At 47.1% G+C, this 23,302-nt stretch overlaps 1 protein-coding gene across 2 annotated transcripts; it reads right to left on the reverse strand.

The window, feature by feature from the left end:
* Window positions 1-269: 269 nt before the first annotated feature.
* TACR1 (tachykinin receptor 1) lies at window positions 270-22,293 on the reverse strand. Of its 2 annotated transcripts, XM_048055058.2 has the most exons (5): window positions 21,454-22,291; window positions 8,356-8,550; window positions 4,004-4,154; window positions 3,518-3,714; window positions 270-3,123 (listed from the first exon to the last, which is right to left on the reverse strand). In XM_048055058.2, exons 1-5 carry the CDS (start codon window positions 21,852-21,854, stop codon window positions 2,832-2,834), a joined length of 1,236 nt encoding a protein of 411 aa, XP_047911015.1. In that variant the 5' UTR covers window positions 21,855-22,291; the 3' UTR covers window positions 270-2,831. The 2 variants fall into 2 exon arrangements, with proteins under 2 accessions (XP_047911015.1, XP_047911017.1); XM_048055060.2 differs by lacking the exon at window positions 8,356-8,550 and having other exon boundaries at window positions 21,454-22,293.
* Between the last annotated feature and the right edge of the window lie 1,009 nt (window positions 22,294-23,302).

Raw genomic sequence — 23,302 nt, forward strand, 5'->3', positions numbered from 1 at the left:
GTCATAAGCGTGTTCCTGATGCATCTCATAAGCATGAACACAGACCTGGCCCAAACATCCCATCCCGCAGGTTGGACTAGATCCTAGATGTGAAAATACTCATCCCTGTTCCTGCCCTCACCAATAAAACAACTTGGCATTTGAAGGGGGGGAAAAACTCTTGGCTTGGACATGTTGTACCCATTTACCCAGAGCATTTTGGTTTTCCTGCATTGGCCTCCATCTGGTAAAAGCATCCCCTGGACATGTTCCCACCAGGCTGGCTCCACTGTGGTCAATGGCACTGTTTATTACAGGTGGGAATTTTGCCCACTTTTTTTCAAGAGATACTTTACAGGATGCACAAGAAGCATTTCAGGCTGTGTACTGTCAACTTAAATTGAGGTCTATGTGTGCACACTTGGTTTTTTTCCCATGTTTCAAGCTGTGCATTGCTTGTGAGAAGACAGTTATCATTTCTCTGCACATCTCATGATCACTGCATCCTTGGGACATCAGACATGGAAGAGAAAAGGGCAAAATGGTTATTCTTCTACATATTATATTATATCTGAATGCTGACTTCTGTAGCCTCCCAGGCTGATACAAACTTGTGTGTGCGTGGATGGCATGTATAGACCAGATCTCTGCTTGCCTTACTTGGCTCTCTAGTGCACTTCAAGACATTTGGTTTTGCCTTGACTTTGAGTTTGGGTTAGCAGCTGGGAGAAAATCAGAGTTTGGCTCAGGTTTGTAGCACCTACTCGTATTGGCAGTACAGCTCCTGTGGTGTTTGTGGAAAAGCTTTATAGTTCAACCCTTGAGTTAAAACCCTTGGCATCACCCATACCTCTGATCACTGCTACCTGGGGCTTGCGTTCTTTGCAAAACCAAATCCCCAGGCAGTCCTGTGCCTTTCCCCTGTTCTAAGTCACAGGGTTACAGGAGGCAGTGGCAAGGGAATGTGTCTTAAGGCAACAACATCAGCCAGAAGTGGAAGTTTAAGCTGGAAAAAAAAATAAATAAAGCATATTCCAGCACATGCACAAAACACACAGCAGTTTGTAATGCTGCATAGTTGCAGTGGTCGGAAAGAGCATGGAAGTGGCTGGAAGAGCTGTTCCTCACAGTGGCCCTTGTGAGGATTTAGGGTAAAGGTGAACATGGTGATTCCTGTCAATCCTTTGCAGCTCCATTCATTTAATTTCTGCTGGTGACATTGCTTGACTATGTGTATTTTATCTCCAAAAACTACTCAAGCTTGGTATTTATTAATAACTGTATCTTCCAAGAGACAGTTTGGAGGCTGAATTGTTGAAAAGCTCCAAATCTCTGCTTTATTCTCTATATCTCTGCTTTACTCCCAAAAATTGCTGTGTTCTCAGCAGGGTCTGATGTTGGGCTACTTTAAAATGAATGAGCCATTTCCTTGCTCTGTACAAATCAGTCACGCATTCTTGCATCATTTCTGTTTTGCAGTTAACACACCTTAGGAGTCTGATTTCTGCACCAAAAAGTGCAAGATTATACCAGCAGCTCCTGAGCAGGAAGGAGCAGTCAATGTAACAGCCCTCAAACTTGTGGGTTAGTTCCCAACAAACCAAGTTTGCCAACTTCTCATTTAATTTAATTCCACCCACCCCACCCCACCCCACCCCACCCCCCCTTGAGTGTATCTTCATACATACATTTACTGGCCAAAGGAGCCCTTGGTGTGAACAGCTCCAGTGAAATATTGCACCATCTTAACAAGACTAAAACATGAAATATATCCTAGTTACACATCATAAACTTAATGTTTTATGCACAAGGTAGGGGGAGGAAAAAATAAATTTTTTCCTGATTTAAAGAAAAAAAAAATCCAAGGAAGTGAAAGTGAATCATTTCAACCCTCCTTTGAGTAAAAAAAATCATGTCACTCTTCAAACTTTTTATGTTGTGCCCCTTTCTGGTTGGCTCTAGACATTTCCAAGCTGTGAAAAACTTTTCAGTACATTCAGTCAATTCTTCTCTAGACCGCCACAGGCTTCCAAAATCTATGCAAGGCACACCTCCTTGGGCCTTTTAGGAAATCACAGTGATTGATTTTGGCACATATGGTTGATTAGTGGCAACCAAAGTCTGGCTTAGTTCTGAATCCCTTTCAAGTGCCCTGTTTTGATGCAAAGCTGTGTCATGGAGTGGCGTTCAGCAGAATAGCATCATGCAGAGGAATGCAGGTACTGGAGATGATCTGAGACTGGTGCAAAAACACCAGGCTCTGAGACAAAGCACTGAGTGGCTGAGGGTACACCTTGGATATACAAACTCCTGAAGATGAAAACAGCATTTTTGCTGGATTTTTGTATTGAATACCCCTATGGATACTCAACCACGAATGACAGAATTAAATTAAAGGTAGGAACAGGAAATACTGGTTCATTTTTCTGTGGAGGCTGAATGCACTGGGAGACACCTGCTGCCTTGCACAGAGCAAGGAAATGCCTGCCAGCATTGTACTTATGGTTTAGGAGAAACCCCCATCTATGTTCCATTTCTGCATCCTACCCACCCACCCAGCACATGGCAGGTTGGACAGGCAGCAAGCAAGGTGGAGGCCAGAAAACCCTTCTTTACATTTGGACATGAGCCATAATGGAGCACATGAGACCAGTCCAAAGCTTTTGCCCTCAGGTTCACCCGAGGGCAGCAGGTGAGTGAACAGCACAGCAAGAGGTGATAAAACAACACAGAAAAGCTGGCACGCTGCAAAACGGGGTGATGATGCTGGTTGGATCAAGCGCTGGAGCATCCCAGTGAGGGAAAGTGTATGGCAGGACTCTCATGGGTGCCTGATGGAGCCTGGGAACTGATTAGGTGAGTGTGTTGGAGTAGAAGCTGAAGCTTTCGGAGACAGTTTTGGAGTCACTGCGGGAGGAGCCATTGGAGGTCATGTCTACAGAGAGACGTTTGGCTTTGTTGCTCTCCTCCAGCTCCTCCTCAGCTGCACCAACCGCTAAGGATACGGTGGTCTCTATCCGGCTGACCTTGTACATGCTGCTCTGTGTCTGCAGGTACCTGGCTGACTTCATTTCCAGGCCCTCGTACTCACCAGCGCTGACAAATGGGCACCATCGAAATACATGCTTGAAGCCTACACGAAACCTGCCAGGGCAGAAGAGATGGGGAAAGGCAGAGGTGAGGAATGTACGGATGGGGAAAGGACACCATTATATGTGTGAGGCCAGAGCTAAGCACTGCAAAACAATGAAAAAAATGCTACTTTCCACTAAGTGGTGAAAAAAAAACACTGATAAATCTCAGTTAAGTGTGAGGGCTGTCTTGATACATGCCTCATATCCTGCAGGGCCTTTAGGAAAGACTTATTAAGGTAAGTCTTGTATTATCCCCACAATACAAGCAGCCCCTAGCAGAGTATGGAACAGAGCTATCCTGGAAAATCTCTCCATTCAAAGTCTCCTCCATCAGACTCCTCTGTGTTTCCATCCTCTCCGCACCCTGCTGTGCTGAGATGCTGCTGCAAGTCATTCAAACCCACCTGTCATTGAGGCAGCAATAGATGATGGGGTTGTACATGGTGGAGCTCATGGCCAGCCACATGATAGCCAGGTAGACCTGCTGAATGAACTTCTGCAGGTACCACTCGCGGTTGAAATACTGCAGGGTGAAGTAGATGTGGTAGGGTAGCCAGCAGAGTGCGAATGTGCACACCACGATAATCATCATCTTCACCACCTGTGAGAAGAGAGGGCAGGGAAGCAAAGTCATCTGTTGACACCCCAGAGGTGGGGTGTCACACTCCAAGAGGGGCCAGGGTCTTGCCTTGGAGACCTTTCCAGTGAGGAACACATGGCCAACACCTTGACTAAACCATGCATGGTCATGGAGGACACACATATGCAGGACACGTCCCGCACCATTAGCAAAAACAATTAAACGAACTGTGACCTGTTTCCACTTTGATAAACTCTTTTTGGCTGTGGTTACTTGGGACTGAGCTCCTAATGTGCCTGAAGCTCCTTACCTTCCGCTTAGCCGAGACCTGCTCATGGTAGCGGTCTGAGGAGTCACCAGGTATCTCGCTTGCCCAGAGGGTGATGCTGACCACAGTGTAGGCGCACCCTATCACCAGGAGCGGCAAAAAGTAGATCAGGACGGTCATGCAGAAGTGATACCTAGAAAAAGTGAAGGATGTTGAGTGTGTCCTCTACCTATTCAGTTTTTTTCTTGCAAACCAATCTTGGAAGCAGAGTTTCACAGGGGCAGAGGGAATTTGGCACAATTCCTGCAGAGAAGTTGACTGCAGAGCTTGGGGTTAGGAAGAACTCCCTAGTTTCATCCCAATCTCCTCCAAGCCTTCACTACTGGCTTTTGGCATGCTGGCACCCTCCCGAGATGGGATAGATAGGACTTGTATTACCTTTGTATAGCAAGGACACCTTAGCTGATGTGGCTCTACTATCACTTGTACTCTACTTACACCCCAATTTATCCTAAAGATGAAAGCTCACTCTTATCAGACCTTTCATCTAGCAGTCCTGTTCAATTTTTGTTTTGTTTTGTTTTTTAACATTTAAAGAATGCTAACATTAAGCTGAAGAGAGATGCAGGATTTCCCTGAATGGCAAATGCTGAGTCTTGGATGCACCTTGCCTGAATCCTGATCCACTGTAGGTTTGGCCAGGCTCAGGCAGCAGAAGGCATAATCCTGGTCCCCTCTGCCAAAAACACAGCTGTGAAGAGCTTGAACAGCTGTGTGCAAAAGACACGACAGTTATCTTTTTTTTTCTTTTTTTTTTCTTTTTTTTTCTTTTTTTTTCTTTTTTTTTTTCTAGTTTATAATTGCAAAGCCAAAGCTCAGAGCAGGGCTGCACGAGCTCATGCTTTCACCTAGAGAAAGCCACAGCATGAGCTGTGGGAACGTCCTGCTAGCAAAAGATCAATGTAAGGTTCATAAAGACAATATGGTAGAAATAGACTTTGCATCCATTGTAGCACTGGTCCATGCTGTATTTCTTCCCAGTGTCAATCCAACTGGTTCATTTGGACTTGTGAGCCTGGTAGCATCTTGAAGGGAGGATTCGCAGGTGCAGTGAGACTGACTGTCAGCACACAAGGAAGACAGAACTGGGTGACAGAAATATTTTCATAAACCTGGTGCATATAGTTGAGAAAGGCAATGAGTTAGGGTCCTTGGATGCCAGGCACTGGGTCACACACAAATTTTATGTGGTATTATTATACCTAAACCCTTCCCTGTCATAGAGCGTTTTAAAAACCTTCCTGTGAATTCATCAGCTGTGTTAGTTTTCCAGACTCATGGAAAGGGCAGGATCTTTGCATACTTTTTATAACGTGGATAAGTAAGCATAAAATCAAATAAGAGTCTGAACTAAATAGTTAGCACAGATTTGGGGTTGTTTTGCTATGAAGTCAGTGGGAACCATGAAAGGTTGCAATAGCCATTGGGATTACGGGGGGTTCAGGGAAGGATTTGTATTAAATAGTAACTGCTTAAAAAAAAAAAAAAAAAAAAGCTTTAAATGTTGTTTTTAACAAACAGGAAGGGAATGGCTGGTCTGACCTTGCAAGTTCCTTCCTACCATCAATGCTTGCAAAAACCTCTCTTCCCTGCAGAAAGACAAGTGATAGCGCTGCAGTTTTCCAACAGTTTTAGGGTACTTGCAAGAATTTTCAGGGAGCTACAGCAGTGCTAAGTGGGGTATGTGCCCATTTCAAATGCAAGGTGCTGCATGTGTTCAAGGCAGTCCAGGCTCTGTAGCCTTGCACTCGCTTGCTGTCCTAAGAGCTATGATTAAATAATCCCTCCGAAGTGTAGTGAATGGGTCAGGCTCTTCATGCCTGATGAAACTCCTGCTGCTCTGGCAGGGATGGGGTTGGCCCCGGACCCATGCTGCCATGCCATCTCCTCCTTGTATTGTACCTGCAATCTCATTTGGCCTCCTCTCCACCCAGCACTAATTGCATTTCAGCTGGATTTTGTAGGGCTGTTTTCTATTTTGCTAATTAAAGAGGCGTCTCTGTGGCTCCACAATGAGGCTTTTGTTCTTCCCGTGCAAAGCAGGGTCTTAAACCAGAAGCAAACTCTTGAGGGCGATGCAGAAAAGCCCCAGAGCAACCAGAAGAGCCATTAAAATAATGCAAGCAAGAGGTACCCTCACTTTCAGAGCTACGTGGGCATGGTGGGGAGAGAGATTTCCAAAGCATTCTGCTGTGGTTTTTTTTGTTTGTTTGTTTTTGTGGTTTTTGTTTGTTTGGTTTGGTTTGGTTTTAGTACTTCAGGTGCTGAAAACCATCCATTTGTTATTCTGTCTTCAAGGACTGCAGTATCAGACCACTGAGAAAAGCCTGGATTTTGCAATGTAAAAGTCTTCAGTGTGAGGATTTAGGGTCTCGTACAGGATGGAGGAGCCCAGAGGAAGTAAGGGACAGGGGCATGAGAGGAGAGGGCATCTCCTTTTGCCTTGCAAAGCCCAGATGGTTGCTGCAGGCTCTTATTTGCCACAGAGGACGGCAAGTGGAGCAGCTTTTCCCCTTCTTTTAACAAACCAAAATGGCAACTAATGAGATCGGAATAGATCAGACATCCATTTCAAAATCAAAAGTGGGAGAGGGAATCAGTAGTTAGCAGCAGCCAGCAGCTGCAGAATCAAATGTAGCTGAGTTTCCAGCTCCTGTTGCAGATACGGCACCTCCTGCTACTGTCTGCTTCCTTAAATAACTGCACCAAGGCCATGCAAGCAGGAAGGGTGTTTGACAGTGGCCCAAACACTCATCTCTGCAGAGTTATTTTGGGGCAATAAAATAACATCTTGTGCTCTGCGCTGTGTGAGTTTGTATGGTCTGGAGAGCCTCTGCTGTGCTCAGCCTGAGCTGCAAATTATTTTCCGTCCCCACCAAATATTCAGACTTTGTTAAAAAGATTAAGCTTAGCATCTGCTTTCCTGGCTGCCCTCAACTGCCTGCAGGGCCTCCAGCTCACCAAAGAGCATGGGATGCTCAGGCTTTGAAGTGGCACCCAGATTCCAGCAGCAAATTATTCATGGGTTAATAGCGGCATTTTTCTCCCAAATTAGCTCTTGAAAAGGTGATGGTCCTGTCATAGAATCATAAAGGTTGGAAAAGACGTTCGAGATCATCTGCTCCAACCATCCCCCTGCCACCAATATCACCCACTAAACCATGTCGTATGGCTGAACAGCAAATGATCTGTCAAAGTGTTGCCCTGAGCTTGCACTGGTCACTGCTTCAGTCTGGGGAACCTGAGGGCTCAGCCCCATCCTGGCCACATGAGCTGAGTTTCTTGCACTGGTCCAGAATAACTAAGGATGAAGACACCTCTGGAGGTCAGCTGGGCCAGCCCTAGCTTATTTCCTGCCTTGCAGAGAGACCTTTGCCAGGCTCAGGTTGGCTTTGAACACCTCTTCATGCATGTGTGTCCCCTGCTTTGGCTCCAGTACAATTTCACAACACTATTTCATTGGTCCATGGAACTGGAGATCACAAATGCCTTTTTTCTTTTTTTTCTTTCTTCTTTTTCCGTAACTCATGACATTTAACTCACTGCATGACTCACAGACTTCAAAGAGCAAACCATGAAGGACTGCATGCTGGCAGTCCAGGGGGGTTGCCCAGACCCATTGGAAATGCCAGATTTAATTAGGTGGTACATTATCGTGTAGGAAAGGTGCTTGCTGAGCCCTCCTAGCCAAACACTCACCTTCCAGCCTGGGCTGACACTGTGTAGAGCCTGTTTTCAGAGCTTGTTTTTTAAGTAGCTTAGTGATTTTGGGGGCATTTGGACTCAGCACATCCCAAAACAGATTTCTCTGTTATTGTCTGGCCAAGATACACCTGACAAAACCCTGTTCGCTTCTTGCAGGAATAACTCGCACCTCCGGGAAGCCTTTAGAGACATAGGTTGCAGAAAAAGTGCTGCAAAAAAGAGAGCCATGTCTGTGTGTGTGACTAAGCCTCCAGGGGCAATGAAGACTACATCCCACAGCCAAAATATTGCATCTCAGCAGTTTTACACGAGTAAATCCTTTTACTCAAGGATTAGCATCCCAGAAGTGCTGGAAGTGTGGCAGAGCATGAGGCAACGTTTAAATTAATTAAATTAAATTAAATTAAGTTAAATTTAAATTTAAATAAACCTTAATACACCCCAAGACGTCATGGATGGAGATTTTGCTACTGTCTACCAGGTAGCACCAGCTTTACCTAGGGTAGGGAGAAGATTTCTTCATCACAGGGGTCCTTCAGCCCTTCCCACCCTTCCCACTTCTTTTTTTTTTTTTTTTAATATATTTTTATACATTGACTTGTCACTGCTGCTGGGAAAGTCCAACTCACGTTTTTCCATACACATCGGTGCTGTGCTCTGGCCATGCCACCAGACACACCAGCCGGCCTGGCAGACTCTCCATCACTGAGTAGTAACCCTGGGGGAAGGCCAGCAGGAATGCCAGGAGCCAGATGACACCAATGACCACCTTGGTGGCAGTGGCTGAGAGCCGGGGTTGCAGTGGGTGGATGATAGCCATGTACCTGCAAGGGGGGGAAGAGGAAAAATCAAGGCTTGAAAGTCCCTACATTGCAGCTGCTGTCTCAACTCTCCCATGTGTGGGTTGTACTTTTGACACCCCCTTTGCGCACCCTGGCAGCCCCCCACACCACACAAAAAACATCAAAGAATCCCTTCTGGGAGGGGTTCCCAGCCAATTCTCTTTCAGCAACCTCACCTTGAGATTTGAGTCCCATTTGAGACACTCATTGGCTTTAAGCTGAAAAACAGTGAAAAACACAACCAGCAACCAGCTGCTTCTGCAAAGACCAATTTGCGCAACGCCACGTGCAATGCTGCCATCTGGCAGCACCTGCTTTGGCAGCACCCAATAGTTTTGCACCCAAGCAAAATCGCATCTATACGGTAGATCACAATGCCAAGTATTATAAACAGGAGAACTGAAAATAAGTATACAGGAGTGGCACAGGTGAGGCAATCCAAGCTGTCACCTTTGCCTGCCTGGCCTATGGGATCTTTCATCCTGAACATTAGTTGTCATACATGAGGCAGACTCCAGCAGTGACAGGGCAGATTGAATTTATCCTTCTGCAAATCTGGTTTTGCAAAGCTGACAGCAGTGCTGGAAGGATTAAGTGAGCATGTTGGAAATTTATTTTCCTCCCCCATGACAAGCTTCAGAGAGAGCTGCTATCATATAACAAGGCGACACACTGCATTGTTCTGCATGTGTTACCACCCAGGGTATATGCAGCCTTCTCTATTTCTCTCCTCACCCCAACTCCTTTCAGATGATGGTAAGCTTTTTCTTTTAATTTTTTCATAGATGAAAAGTACTCCCTGTGTTGCATTTTTGTGTGGCCATCTGCTGAGACAAAGGTTCAGGGCTTAATATTGACATATGCAGGAGGCACTGCCATCAGCTCTTCCTCTGCTCTGGGGTACCAAACCTTATCAGCTTTGTTCAGCTGAAAATTCACCGGATAATTATCCCTCTGTAATCTCCACCGGCTGTTTTGGTACCTGAAATGGAAGCTGATTAGGAAGAGTGAAGGCAACGGGTGTTAGCACTGCTCTGACACAGTGGCCAGCAATGCACTTAAGGGTCTATGAGGCCTCCTGGTTTCTGCATCCACATTGCCCATTTTCCCCTCATTGGACCACAGTCAGAGCTGGATGAGGTTTGGTTGGGTTTTAGCACAGGGTTCAAAGTGTTTTATCCTTTGTGTCTGCTCCCAAGAAGCAAGGTGTCATCGCACCCAAGTTTGCAGCTGTGCTCAATCCAATAGTTCAAGTTCAAAAATGTGAAAGGTGGAAAATGAGGGATTTCTGAGAAAGTTGGGCCATTTCTGCTGAAATATTTGCCTGGAAAAACATCTGAAATTGCGACCTCTGGAAAGCAAACCAGCGCCTGATTGCAACCAGCCAGAAATGCTCTTACATCTCTGACCTAATTTCTACCTATGAACTCTGGAGGACTTTACTCATCAGTATAAAGCACTTTATGGCTGCACAAGCCCTTGTAGGTGATAAAATGTCCAAATAATTGCTGAAATGATGGACTAAACCGCAAGCACGTTGCATAGAAACCTTTCCAACTGCCATCGATTTGTCTGCAATGCTACCTGCTCTTACACTCTTGATGGTGAGGAGACAGAAAAATTAGTAAGACTATCACACTGAAGAGCCAAGGAAGAAAAGAAATGCACCAGCATGGCAAGGACCAGGTCAGGGAGCAGGAGGGAGTGAACTAGTGGTGTTTTGGGTAAAACTGCCCCTAAATATTATTTTTTGGCAGCAATTCCCAAACTGCCAGTCCTAAGTGACATCTGAAATAGTCCTCAGGGATGCTCTGGGCTTCAGCCGTCTATCAGGAATAAAAATGGAAATAATGCCAGTTCTCACAGACAGGGGCTTTGACAGGGAATTAAAAAATATAATAAAAAGGGTCTGGGCTCCTTGGATGAGCTGGTATTATGGACCACAAAAATGCTGGAGATAGATGAAAATGTACAAACATGCTGAAAATAATTAGACCATTATTTCATATTAAGATATCGTAGAATTATATGATAATTGTATCACTAAGCAGAAAATTGTTCTAACATTTTAGGAACTGTTTCCTTTTTGGTTTTATCTTTTCCTTGACAAGAACATTTAATGCAAAATTAAAGTGTGGAGAAGGGGGGAGCAGAGAATATGATTTTGTGGCCTCTTTAGCTCAGATGACAGTCACTGGCTTGCTTATATTGGGGTGGAAAAGCATCAATATGGGGAGTAAACCAGCTTCTTTTGCTTTCCTCCAGTGCTGAGTCTGTCCATCTCAAATAACTTTCATTTTCTTGCTGATGAGTTAGACTTTACACATTTCTCTACCCTGTAAGTTTGTGTGTTCCTGTGTGTGCTTTTCTGGGAATGCAGCTGCAACGCCCAGAGTATCTGCAAGATGCTAGTGGACGTTTGGCCCCACGTGCAGTTGTGGGCAGGTGGTTTTCAGCATTGGACTTTAAGGCATCAATCAGAGCTTAAGTGCCAGGGAGCTATGCCCTCCTCAGCTCGGCCTCACAGGTCCCAGCCACACCAGTGAGAAGCGGGCTCTCAAAAGCAGGCTAATGGGTTTATTAGCTCATATTTCTCCTCACAAAGTGTCTCTGTGGCCCCACCTCGTCCATCTCCCTGTATCCTATTAGAGAGAGAGATTTCTTTCTCCACCATCCGAGAGGGTGGTTTCCTTGACTGTAAAGGAACTGGGTGTTGCAGCTTGCTGGGGAGCAATCATTCTCAGGAGGCAAGAAAGAGGGGGGACACTCTTGTATGAGTATCCTGCCCTCGCCACTGCAGCATGCAGCAGGTAAAGAAACACCATGGGCTCTTGAAGTCCCAATTCTTCGTGGGGAATGGGCTCTTAGTTGAGGATTTAAGGGCAGATTTCATACATTAGGGAAAGGTTTATTTCCTGGTGCTCTGCAGGTGGTGCATGGTGTGAAGCACCAGGAACAGGGGTGTTTGCCTTGTATTAGGCTGCAGAAGGTGTTGGGTCAGGAAGACCTGCTCTTCAAGATAGAGTGACCTGCTGTTGCTCACCTTTTGGATGGGAGTCCCCCGCATTCGAGTAAAAAACTGCAGGTTTTGCAAGCCCAGTGCTGCTCAGCTTATTGCAGGAGAGACCCAATGCTGTGCAGCAGCACATCCCTTGCTCCTTTCCCCCAGAATGGCCACCACTCCGCAGTGGGGCTGCTGATGGCTCCATTTGTCAGCAGCTTAATAAATCCACCCCATTTAATTGGTCTGGCACTAGAGGACACAACTTTATGCCAGATACTTTCCTTTTTTCTGCTCAATGACATAGGCAATGCCATTTGCTGTTGTTTAAATATTTTATTGCATTTTGGAGGGGGGGTTGTTACAATGATGATGCAATAGCATTTGAGTACAATGTTGTACAGGGTAACTCTGAGTGTATCAGTCATTAAATATATAGGTGGCTACACTGCCTCAAATGTACTATTCATCGCATCTGGAAATCTGCAGTCTGCCTGGATAACTAACATTACACAATTCTTTCCACCCTCAAGGAGATGTGATTAAATAATAGCAAAAATTTATGAGGCATTTTTCATCCCAGAGTTTCCTTATCTTCTTCATTAAGTAATAAGGATACAACAGATAAGAGATGAGTAACCCATGGGATGCAGAATTTATGCTGTGTTTTACTGCCCAGCAGTTTCCCATCCTGAATAAAGAGGGTTTTAGTGCAGTGTCAGTCCAGAGAGGGGCATGCAGCCTAGTCAAAGTAGATGCCCTGGACTGAATTGGGTCAAATACTTGAAAGCAATTGCCTTGAGATCAGATTTTTGCCTGCTGGGCATGGAACAGGTCCTTCTTACCCTAGAAACAAAAAAAACTTCTCAGTGAGAAAAAACTGCTTTTACCATGGAATCATTAAGGTTGGAAAAGACCTCCAAGATCTTCTGGTCCAACCCTGCCCCCACCATCAACATTGCCCACTAAAACATGCCTCTAAGTACCACCACATCCAACCTTTCCTTAAACATCCCCAGGGATGGTAATTCCACCACCTCCCTGGGCAACCCACTCTGGTGCCTAACCATGCTTTATGTGAGGACTGCATCACAACAGCATGAATGCAAAAATGCCACTCCTCCAGCAGGTTTAGACAGCAAAACCCAGCCCACCTGCCTCATCTTGTCATTCTGGCCTCAAATGCCACATATCTGGATGATGTCTGAGGATGCTAGCCTGTCCTCAGATCCAAGTGATGCTCAACACTCTGGAAAGTATCTTCATCAAGCAGGAGGCTGCAGGTTTCTCACAGGCATTTCCCCGCAGCACCAATGCAGCACAGCAGCTTTGCATTTTGACAGCAATTCCATGTTTCCTTCAAGCACTATTAAAAAGGACAAGTTAGCCACAGGCAAACAGTGACCTGAATTACGCCAGCAGCTTTGCGATCTCCCATGCCTTTCCGAACAGCACTCCTCATGATTCAAATGCCATGGCCATGTTTGGTTTGAAAAGCCAAATGCAGACAAAACAGGATCAACCCCCAGTTATTTGCAGAAGGCTAGTAAGGAGGCATAAGGCTCCCTCCTGCATTCATCACATTTGCTGATAGTGCCCAGGTAGGATGGAAGAGAAGGACCCAAAGCACCCTGTTGGGAGAATTTGTGCTGGTGCTGTTATTTGAAGCATCTGTAGGACCTCATTAACTACTGCCTAAAGAAAGTGATTAGTCCTGGCACTGGTTTATAGCTGGGGAATGAAGGTGGGAAATACAGGGTTAATGACCCATGAGAGCTGTTGCACTTACTGCATTTGTGAGTCTCACTGCACCACTGAAGTGTTAAGAATACATTAAGAAATCTATCAAATAAGTGAAATATCTTACCCGAGGCCCTCAAACTCCTATGGTAGCTTGTGCCAGCACCCACCCTGCAGATGAGCACTGTGATCACCTCAGAGGCATGTCTAAAACCTGAGTCTCCTACACCTCCCAGCCACCAAACTGTTCAAACTGTTGCTGTTTCATCAGTTACACATTTATTGCCACAGGGATTTTAAGCCCCCTCCTCTTTCCAAAGGAGGATGTAATTTATTTTTTGACAGGCTGAATTAATATCTAATGAGCAATGGGGAATTAATTCTGTCAGACCAGAGACTACGTCTGGGAGCAGGGACATAAAGCATCTTTGATGAGTGACCCCTAACCTTGTCCATCCCCAGCCCCCTGCTTTCTAGCCCCGGCTGGGAAATCAAGGCTTCAAGCCAGCCCTGTGCTGGGTCTCCAGTGGCTTTGTAGAGTTTTTGTAGTGTTCAACTGTGCTTGATTTTTTGAGAATGCAATAAGCTGCTTCTGTTATTGCTAGCTGGCATGTAGGAAATGGCACAGGGCAGCTGCTGCAGGGCTGGCCCCAGCTTGCCCCTTCAGGCCCACTTCACTCCCCCTTGCTCTTCATCTTCCAAATTACATCCCAGCAGAGCAAGACTACACATTGTCAGGCATAAATCAAAGTTCTGCCCTGCACCCCCCAGAAGACCATTAAGTCAAGATTAAAAAAAAAAAACACATGCTATATTAGGGTGTAAATGACTAATTAATCTGTCTGTGCACTGATGTAATTTGTCCTCTCCAGAGGGTTTCTTTCTGCATTAATTGCCTCTTAGGGAAGGCACTGGGTCACTGAGCTGGCGAATATATTCCTGGTATTCAGCTGGTTCATCCAACCTGGGAGTTCAAGCTTGCAAGCTGTAAATAATTTTCCGAGCCAATTTTTCTGCTGCAAATAATATGGGGTTGGGGAGATATTAACAGGTCTCAGCTGCAGGCTAGCAATTTTAATAGCCACAGAGGTGAATGAAGGTTTGCAGATTTGATACTTACTCTGCGGCTCCTGCTGGCAAATTGATGGATCTTGAGATGCCTAATGTAATTTAAGCCATTTGGAGAAGAAAAAAAAGTGGGGGGAGAGGGAGGGGAATGTAAATAAGATTCCAGTTTGATTGCCTAGCCCTGCTTGCTGGTCTGGCAGCATTAGTGCTGGTGAACATAGGAGAGGGGGGTATCTTAGTGAGCAAAAGCAGCAACTTGGCTGAGGAGCTACAGGAGGTTGGTCCCACTGTATGTCATTTTTATAGCTGGTTTAGAGTGAAGACACTTTGCAGAAGAAGGGAAATTGCTTTGTATTAACTACCTCAACTGCTGCCCTGTCCGAACTCTGACTTCGTGGCATGGTTGTCACCCTTCTCATTGTCCATTCCCAGGCACTGTATGTTCTGTCTGCAGTGTTTTTGTTTATGCTCACTTAAATCTTTGAGACTAGAGATGATTTTTTTTCTGATTCTGCAGACAATCCAGGATTCTAACCTTCTGCTGTATTCCTGGTCATCTGTCATCAAGGAAACTCATTCCTCCTTCAGAAGTTTGCTAACAGTGCAGGCAAACGGTGGTGCTCCGAAATTAATCTGGGTTCCACGGAGAGAGAAAACGTGAACTGTTTGTCTAAAGTTGCTCCCTCCTATTCTCCATAGATATTTCAACAGCCTCTTAGGGATGTCCAGAGGTGGTTTTTTTGTTTGTTTTCATTTGCTCAATGTGTGGCAGCAAATTAGCTTGGACTCAGCATGGGCACTTTTCCTAGTTTCTCCTGGGACAGAGTTTTGTTTTCTTCCCAGTAGCTGGTACGTGGGCTACTAAGATGGTGAAGGGCCTAGAGCGGAAGATGTATGAGGAGTGGCTGAGGTCACTTGGCCTGTTCAGCCCAGAAAAGAGGAGGCTGAGGGGAGACCTCATCGCAGTCTACAGCTTCCTCAAAAGGGGGAGTGGAGGGGCAGGCGCCGATCTATTCTCCTTAGTCACCAGCGATAGGACCCGAGGGAATGGTGTCAAGCTGAGGCAGGGGAGGTTCAGGCTGGATATCAGGAAGAGGTTCTTCTCTGAGAGGGTTGTCGCACACTGGCACAGGCTCCCCAGTGAAGTAGTCACAGCACCAAGCTTGTCAGAGTTTAAGAAGCATTTGGACTGTGCACGTAGTCACATGGTCTAAAATTTTGGGTAGACCTGTGTGGTGCCAGGAGTTGGACTCGATGATCCTTATGGGTCCCTTGCAACTCAGGATATTCTATGATTCTATGTGCCGTGTCTTGGATTTAGGAGCAACATAATGTTGATAATGCAGTGATGTTCTAGCTGTTGCAGGGCAGTGCTTACACTCAGGTAAGGACTTTTCTGCTTCTCCTACCACCCTGCCAGTGAGAAGAATGGGGGTGCACAAGAAGCTGGGAGGGGACACAGCCAGGACAGCTGGCCCAAACTACCAAACGGATATTCCATACCAGACCATGTCATGCGGGACAATTAATAGGGGGTGGCTGGCTGGGGTGGGGAAGACCACTGCTTGAGGATGAGCTAGGCACTGGTCAGCAGGTGGTGAGCAATTGTGCTGGGCATCACATGCTTTGTACATTCTGCTGTTATTATCATCATTATTACTATTTCTCTTCCTTTTTCTGTCCTATTAAACCATCTTTATCTCAACCCATGAGCTTTTACTTTTTTCCCCTCCCAGCTCTCTCCCTCATCCCACTGGGGGGGTGATGGGGGAGGTGAGCGAATGGCTGTGTGGTGTTTACTGGTCATGAAACTAATTTGGTATTGGTACTCAGCATTGCCATCACCTTCATACTTCAGAAACCACCTTTCGAAAACTGCTAATAATTACACTTTTTCTACTGAGGGAGCCAATCTATGAGGGGGACAGAGAGGACGTTTTTCCCCACTTCTTCCCTCTCCCTCTCTTTCACCTTCCCCTTTTTCTCCAGGATAGTTACAATAGCTCTTCAAAACTCTAAATATCCTTGGGATGTTCAAACCAGCATGTTCCTATTGTTACATCTCCTGAATGTATTTCAAGTTTAGTTTAAGGTTAAACAACCACGTAAGAATGCCATCCAGAGATCTGGCCCGGGGCAGGACAGTTACGAGTGGCAGGGAGGGCGGGAGGATATGGGCAGGCACCTATAGTAGCAGGCACCTCTAGTGCTTTGGAACTTCACACCTGACCAAGCGCAGAATCCTAGAAAACTGGCAAAATGCTTGAAAAAGGTGTGTCATCACCCTGACAATTCCAAAGAGACACAAATCACTGCAACACGCTGGGGCTTGGCCTACACTTACCAAGCTGTAATCAACACCAATCCAACCCCTGTGACATGCCCCATGGCTGGGCCAGAGAAACACCCTGTGCCAGTGTCAGTCACCCCATATGCAAAACAAAACAATGGATGAGGAAGTCAGGTCATTTAGAAAGGAAAGGAACTCCTACTCAAATAGGGGAGAAGGAAGAAGACAATGAGGCAGGCTACCCCAGCATAGGGCCATCACAGGGAACAGGAGGATGAAGAGAAAGAAAATCAGCAGTAACCACCCAATCCCTATCCCTGGGTGAGCTGCGATATATGCAAAGACTTTCCAGCCATTGTCCAGGCAAGCACATTGTCCCCTGGCTGCTGCAATGCTGGGATTTTAGGGCTGGTAGCCTGGAATTAGAGGTCAGGGAAGCCAAGCAGCTGGGATCCCTCTCTAGGGAAGGGGGCACTGAGAAAGCCATTGGAAATGGGGCACAAGCCCTCAGCCTCTGCAGGCGGCTCCTGTCAGGTGTGAAGGAAAGGGATCCCTTCAAGGAAGACGTTGTGGGGTTGCTGAGGCTCGAAGAACAGCAGATGCTGACTGCTATCACAATGCTGCACCAGCGGCAATATCGCACCCACCGAGACTCCCTGATTCCCATCCATAAGCTGAGTCATTGACTGGAGAGCCAAGGAGTGATCAGCAAGACTCACTCAGTCTTTATCCTTCCCATATGGCCAATGAAGAGTGGAGACTAACGGGAGACTATCGTTACTTGAATGAAGTCACGCCACAGCTGAGTGCTGCCATGCCAGACATGCTAGAACTTCCATACAAACTGGAGTCAAAGGCAGCCCTATGGGATGCCACAACCAATATTGCTAATGCATTTTTCTCCATCCCTTTGGCAGCAGAGTACAGGCCCCAGTTTGCTTTCACTTGCAGGGGCGTCCAGTCCACCTGGAATCAACTGTTCCAGGGGTGGAAACAGCCCTACCATTTGCCATGGAGCGATCCAGACTGTACCAGAACAGGGGGAAGCTCCTGAGCAGCTGCAATACATCGATGGCATTATTTTGAGGGGCAGCTCAGCAGAGAAAGTTTTTCGAAAAGTGAAGTAAGAGAGTCCAAGTCCTTCTGAAAGATGGTTTTGCCATAAAACAAAGTAAGGTCAAGGGACCTGCATAGGAGATCCAGTTTTTAGGAACAAAATGGATGATGGGCATGGTCAGATCCCATGATGTGATCAACAAAAGAACAGCTATGTATCCACCAAAAGCAAAAAGGAAACACAAGCTTTTTAGGTGTTGTGGGTTTTTGTAATTCCAAATTACCATCTGATTGTAATCCCTGTCTATGAAGTGACCCAGAAGAAGAAGGATTTTAAGTGAGGCCCTGAGCAATAACAAGCCTTTGAACAAATTAAATGGGAGATTGTTCATGCAGTAGCCCTTGAGCCAGTTCTGGCAGGAGGAGATGCAAACAATGTGCTCTACGCCACAAATGCAGAGAATGGCCCCAGCTGGACCTGCTGGCAGTAAGCCAGAAGGAGACTTGAGGTTGACCCCTAGGGTTTTGGAGTTGGGGATACAGAGGAGCTGAGGCCTGCTATCCTCCAAGTGAAAAAGCAGCACATGAAGGGGTTCAAGCTGCTTTGGAAGTGGCTGGTACTGAAGCACAGCTCCTCTTGGCAGCCCACCTGCCGGTGCTGGGCTGGATGTTCAAAGAGAGGGTCCCCTCTACACATTTAGCAAAAGCCACCTTGTTAGTCAACAGAAGGGGAGCTGCCAACCCAGCCGGCCCTGCCCAGTCCCACCTCTTACGTACTGCAGAAGGAGATAAAGTCCCTGTGGTGCACATAAAGGATGTGCTGAGGAAGACAGCCTGGGTTATTCAAACCTCAGGCAAAGGCAAACCCATCCGTGGGACTGCTTTTGCTCAAGGACCTGAGTGCACTGATATGCTTGACAGCAAAGTACGTATCATACTGTCTAGTGCCAAATCAAGCTGCCTGGCCTCCAGTTCTGCAGGATGCTGAGACGCAGCATCATGGTTTTTCCTGAGCAGACAATACCAGCTGCCAACCTTGACTTCTGAATTTCCTGCCATTGTTGCAGGGGTCAGAATAGTGCTTGGTATAAAATTAATTTTATATTATTTTTTTTCCCTGAGTGGTTGTGCCCAGTCTGAAATAGGTCCTGGTAAAACAGCAGTCCTAGGTTCAAGGAAAAGCCTTTTTCTTGCACAAATCCATGGCAGGCCTTGCAAAAAAGCCACTGGGAGAATCAAACCCACTTCCCTTCTTGTTCTCTCACAGATGCTGTTACAGCTGTGCTGAGTCTTTCAAAGGTGATTTTGTACCTTCTGGTGAGGACATTCTGGAAACTGCTTGCAGAAAGCAAAAGTGGAGATGATTTAGGTGAGCAATCTGCACCTGATGCTCCTCTGAGCCTTCAGGTTACGTATTCAGCTGCTGTGATAGATGGCTTAATACACCTTGGGAAACATAAAGCACATTCAGTTCTGTATTTCTATTTTTTGGTGAAAATCAGAACCCCAGTCATTTCAGATACTGTGCATATAACTCATTTTGCTGAGCCTTCGTGGCTCTGTTGCTCTTACAGAGAGTACTGAAGTGAAGCACTTGCTTTCCATGTTACCACACCACTTATGTTGCTTGCCATGTTATTTTTTTTTTTTTCTTTTTGGGTCCCTGGAACAAGTTCCTGCATCTAACACATTTAATTACTATTGTCAGGTCTCAGGCACAGGAAAACAGGCCATTTTCCAGCACTTAGAGATGCTGCATGCTCCATGCCTAAGGGTCAGAAAACAGGCTTTGCTGCCTCCATTCCCAAATTTCCCACCTCCCTCAAAATCTGGGGCCAAGAAATGCAGGAGGGAGCTCTGTGCAGGCAGATGGGACAGTATTTGTACACCAAGGCTGCAGCTTCTTTTGGCTCCTACTTGGCAGGTGAGCCAGGCCTGCATGCATGAGTTTTGCAGTCCACCCATGGGAAAACCCAGCCTCTGTTGAGGGATTGCACATATAAGAAGAAACCTGGAAATGCCAATTCCCCCCAGAATTCAGCCCTGGGCTCCTGGACCTGCCTTTGCTCCCCATTTTCCTCATTGTCCCCTAGCTTCCCTTGTCATATTTGCTTTTGCAGTTGTTCAGGGATGCAGACTGAAAGCTAAAGGCAAGCTGAAAATAAAAATAAATAAATAAATAATAAAAATGAAAAAATCATCTGCCTAATTCATCCTAACCTGAAAGGGAATTTGCCCACTGATCCCCAACATCCTTAAAACAGACAGTCCTGAAACAGAGCCAGCAACACCATCAGGTGGGAACAGAGCCATTCTGGTAGCATTCCTCTTTTTATTTATCACTGCTTTTGTTTTCCTCATATCTCCAGTACCAGAGCTTTGCTATGTCCAAGTGATTTTGGGGAGAGGTAGGCTCACAGGCTTATAACCACGCCACAGCAAAACAAAACCTGAGCCTGTTTTTAACGACCATCATCCATCTCAAGCTCCGTTTTCCAAGCTGTTAGTGTGTGACTTAAGGCAGCACTGTAGCTTCTTGCTGGGATATATCTGTGCCAGCTTGTGCAGTACTTACACTTCAGCTCAAAATGTGCTGGCATATGGTAGTGCAAATCCCCCCCCCGCTCCAAAGCGGAAATGTGTTTTACTCCCTGGAAAGTAGTACCAAAAAGAGGTATTGCAGAGCAGAGCTGTCTTTGGGGAAATATGCTGCACTGGAAAATGTGTTGTGCTGGTATTCAAGAGGGAATTGCAAAGCTGCTTGGATGTATCAATTTATAACTAGTGCTAGTATGAAAAAGCCATGAAATCCAAGATTGGGAGATTGGGTGGAGGAAGTGAGGGAGTTGCATACCAGAGATGCTTGGAGGAAGCCTTGGCATGGCTACTTCATGTCTGTCAACCTCTGCTCCTTCCCTTTGAGGTGACAAATGCAACATCCCTTGTGCCACTGCACCCTACCAAGTGCTGCTGAACTTTCTATCCTGTAAAACTGCAAGTGGGATCTCGCTCTACCAGCAGTCCCCAGCCCGTCAGTAGCACCCAGACAGGTGTCAGTAAAAGGAAAAGCAACTAAATATGCTGGCTACAGCCAAATGAGGTGAATCCATGGCATCTCCCTCCCCTTTGACTCACAGTAACAAAATCAAAGCAGTTTTGCAAGATTCTGCAGCTGGGAGGGAACATGATGACAGGCAATGCAACAACACACACCTGCCAAGTTGAGACGCCTTTCCCAAGCTCAAGCATCTCTCAGAGGCTCCTTAGGCAACCAAGATCAAGCAATGGGAAACACCTCCTGCAGTACAGCAGCACAAGTTCAACACATGTATTTAGTGCCCCGAGGTGATGTCTTTTTGTGCCAAATATCAAGTTTGCTTTTAAATGAGAATGTTGGGGAAAGAATGGACAGCTCTGGAGAGAAGCTGGGAAGGGAAGGGAAAGGACAGAGCAATGCTACAAACGCACACCCAATTACACACTACCAACGTGCCTTCTCTTGAGCTCCTTTTGCAGAGCAGACAAAGAATTCCCTGAGCCCCCCAGAGACAGGGTGAGGAGAGTGCTTTTTTCAAGCACCCTTACCAAAATGAGCTGTATTTTAACTGCAGTGTTCTTCTACAGCCAGAGATCAGCCGGAGCTAAGCACAGCACCCAGGTAGAGGCAGATCTGCAGAGCAGCACCCTGCAGGGTGCAGGGAGGGTTTGGGGTTTGATGCTCGGAGCTCACCTGTCCAGGGCGATGGCTGTCATGGAGTAGATGCTGGCAAACACAGCAGCAATGGGGAAGAAGTTGTGAAACTTGCAGTATATCAGACCGTAGTACCACTCATTGTGGATGGCGTAGGTGAAATTCACCACTGTGTTGAAGGCAGACATGGAGGCTTCAGCAAAAGCCAGGTTCACCAAGAAGTAGTTGGTGACAGTGCGCATCCTCTTGTGAGCCAGGATGATCCACATCACCACCACGTTCCCCACCACTGACACCACCACGATGAGGGCGTAGGCAACAGCCCACAGAGCCACCTGCCACAGGGGCTGAATGAACTGGTTGGTAGAAGAATCATTCAGGGTGGTGTTGAACAGCCACTGGTGCTTCAGCTCTGCTTCCAGCGGCACAACGTTATCCATTGCGATGTGGTGCGCCAGCCCAGGCGCAGGGATGCCTTGAGGCACAGCACCCTCCTGCTTTAGGGTGCAGTAGCTCAGGGTGCGAGTATGCTTCGGGGCACTGGTCTGTCCTGGTTAGGCCACCGCAGATCAGGGAATGCAGCACGTTTGGGGTGCAAGCGCCTCCTGGTTCATAGCGCAGCCACTTTGGGGTTGAGAACCCTCCCGGCTCCGCGCGCGGTTGCTTTGGGGTGCGCAGCTGGTGGAGGCTGCGGCTCCCTCCCGCCTCCGGGTGCGGCTGCAGCGGGGCGGCCGGCCACGGCAGGGCGACGCCGCTTTCGGGGCACAGCGGCCATGCAGCCGCTACCTCCGCGAGCTCCCGGGGGTCGGCAGGGGCTCGGCCGGCGACGCGGGGCTCCTCCCGGGCCGCGGCTCCCCCCGCCCCGGCCGCAGCCGCTGCCGCGGAGCCGAGGCGCGGCCCCGGCTTTTATGGGCGGCGCGGGCGGCGCCAGCGAGCGCTGAGCGGAGCCGGAGCCGGAGCCCGGAGCCCTCCCCCGGCCCCCCCTCCGCTCCGCCCAGGCTTCTCGCAGCCTCTCTGCAGCTGCTTTGCTCCCTCAATCCCCCTGCTCTTGAGTTCGTGCTGAGGGGCTGACGGGCGTCGGGGTCGAGCCCGCCTGAAGCGAGCTGCGGTTCGTCTCTACAAAGTCGCTCGGAGTTTTAAACGTGCCTTGAGGCGTAAAGCTTGCATGCAGCCTTTCCCATGTTACAGCTGCGGTGTTTGCCCGGTCAGTTCTATGCTGTGGATGGTGAATGCTTTGCATCCCCTACGAGAAAAGCAAACGCTTGACTTCTGCCTAGGAAAGGGCACTAACAGCTTCCTCCCAGTGCAAACGGGATGTTTCATTTTGTGCCCCTTCCCTAATACAGCTGCAAAGCAAGTAAATACAGCTTCTGTCAGGCTGGCGAAGCCTTCTGTGCAAAGGAGTCTTTTGTAGTTGAAATCCAATTAAGCTGCAAACAGATTCACACCCTCCTATAGTCCAGGTTTGTGATAGCCACCAGAAGGGTGATTTTAACTTACTCATCCAGTATTGTATTATTGCCAAGTATGGGCAAAAAAACAATTGTGTTGTTGCCTGCTAGAAGATCTGTCTTTCCCTTGGGATGCACCAATGCAATGAAGAGAAAAATCCCTTATGAAAGCTGAGCACGTCCTTCTGGTTTGCTAAAGGATCCTCCCAGCTTGCATTTTCAGGATGCAGACTCCAAAATTGGTGGATGAGGAGCGCTGAGTTGGACATGTCCAGTTGAGGAACCCCTCCCAGGTAAAGCTGCAACTCACCAAACACTGGGAAAAATTGGGTTTGAATTGCCCAACAGAGCTCTGTACATGTCAAGGGAGGATGCACGGCTCTTAAGCAAGAGCAAGCACAAAGGACTTGGGGTTGGAACTAGATGATCTTTGAGGT

This window comes from Anser cygnoides, chromosome 26, assembly GCF_040182565.1.
Source record: "Anser cygnoides isolate HZ-2024a breed goose chromosome 26, Taihu_goose_T2T_genome, whole genome shotgun sequence".
Classification (NCBI taxonomy): Eukaryota; Metazoa; Chordata; class Aves; order Anseriformes; family Anatidae; genus Anser; species Anser cygnoides.

Coding starts and splice junctions, on each gene's coding strand:
- TACR1 (XM_048055058.2), bottom strand. CDS start 21,854: ATGGATAACGTTGTGCCGCTGGAAGCAGAGCTGAAGCACCAGTGGCTG. Junction 8,551..21,453: donor ACAGCCATCGCCCTGGACAG/GTGAGCTCCGAG, acceptor CCCCCCTTGCAG/GTACATGGCTATCATCCACC. Junction 3,715..4,003: donor AGGTCTCGGCTAAGCGGAAG/GTAAGGAGCTTC, acceptor CTCTTCTCACAG/GTGGTGAAGATGATGATTAT.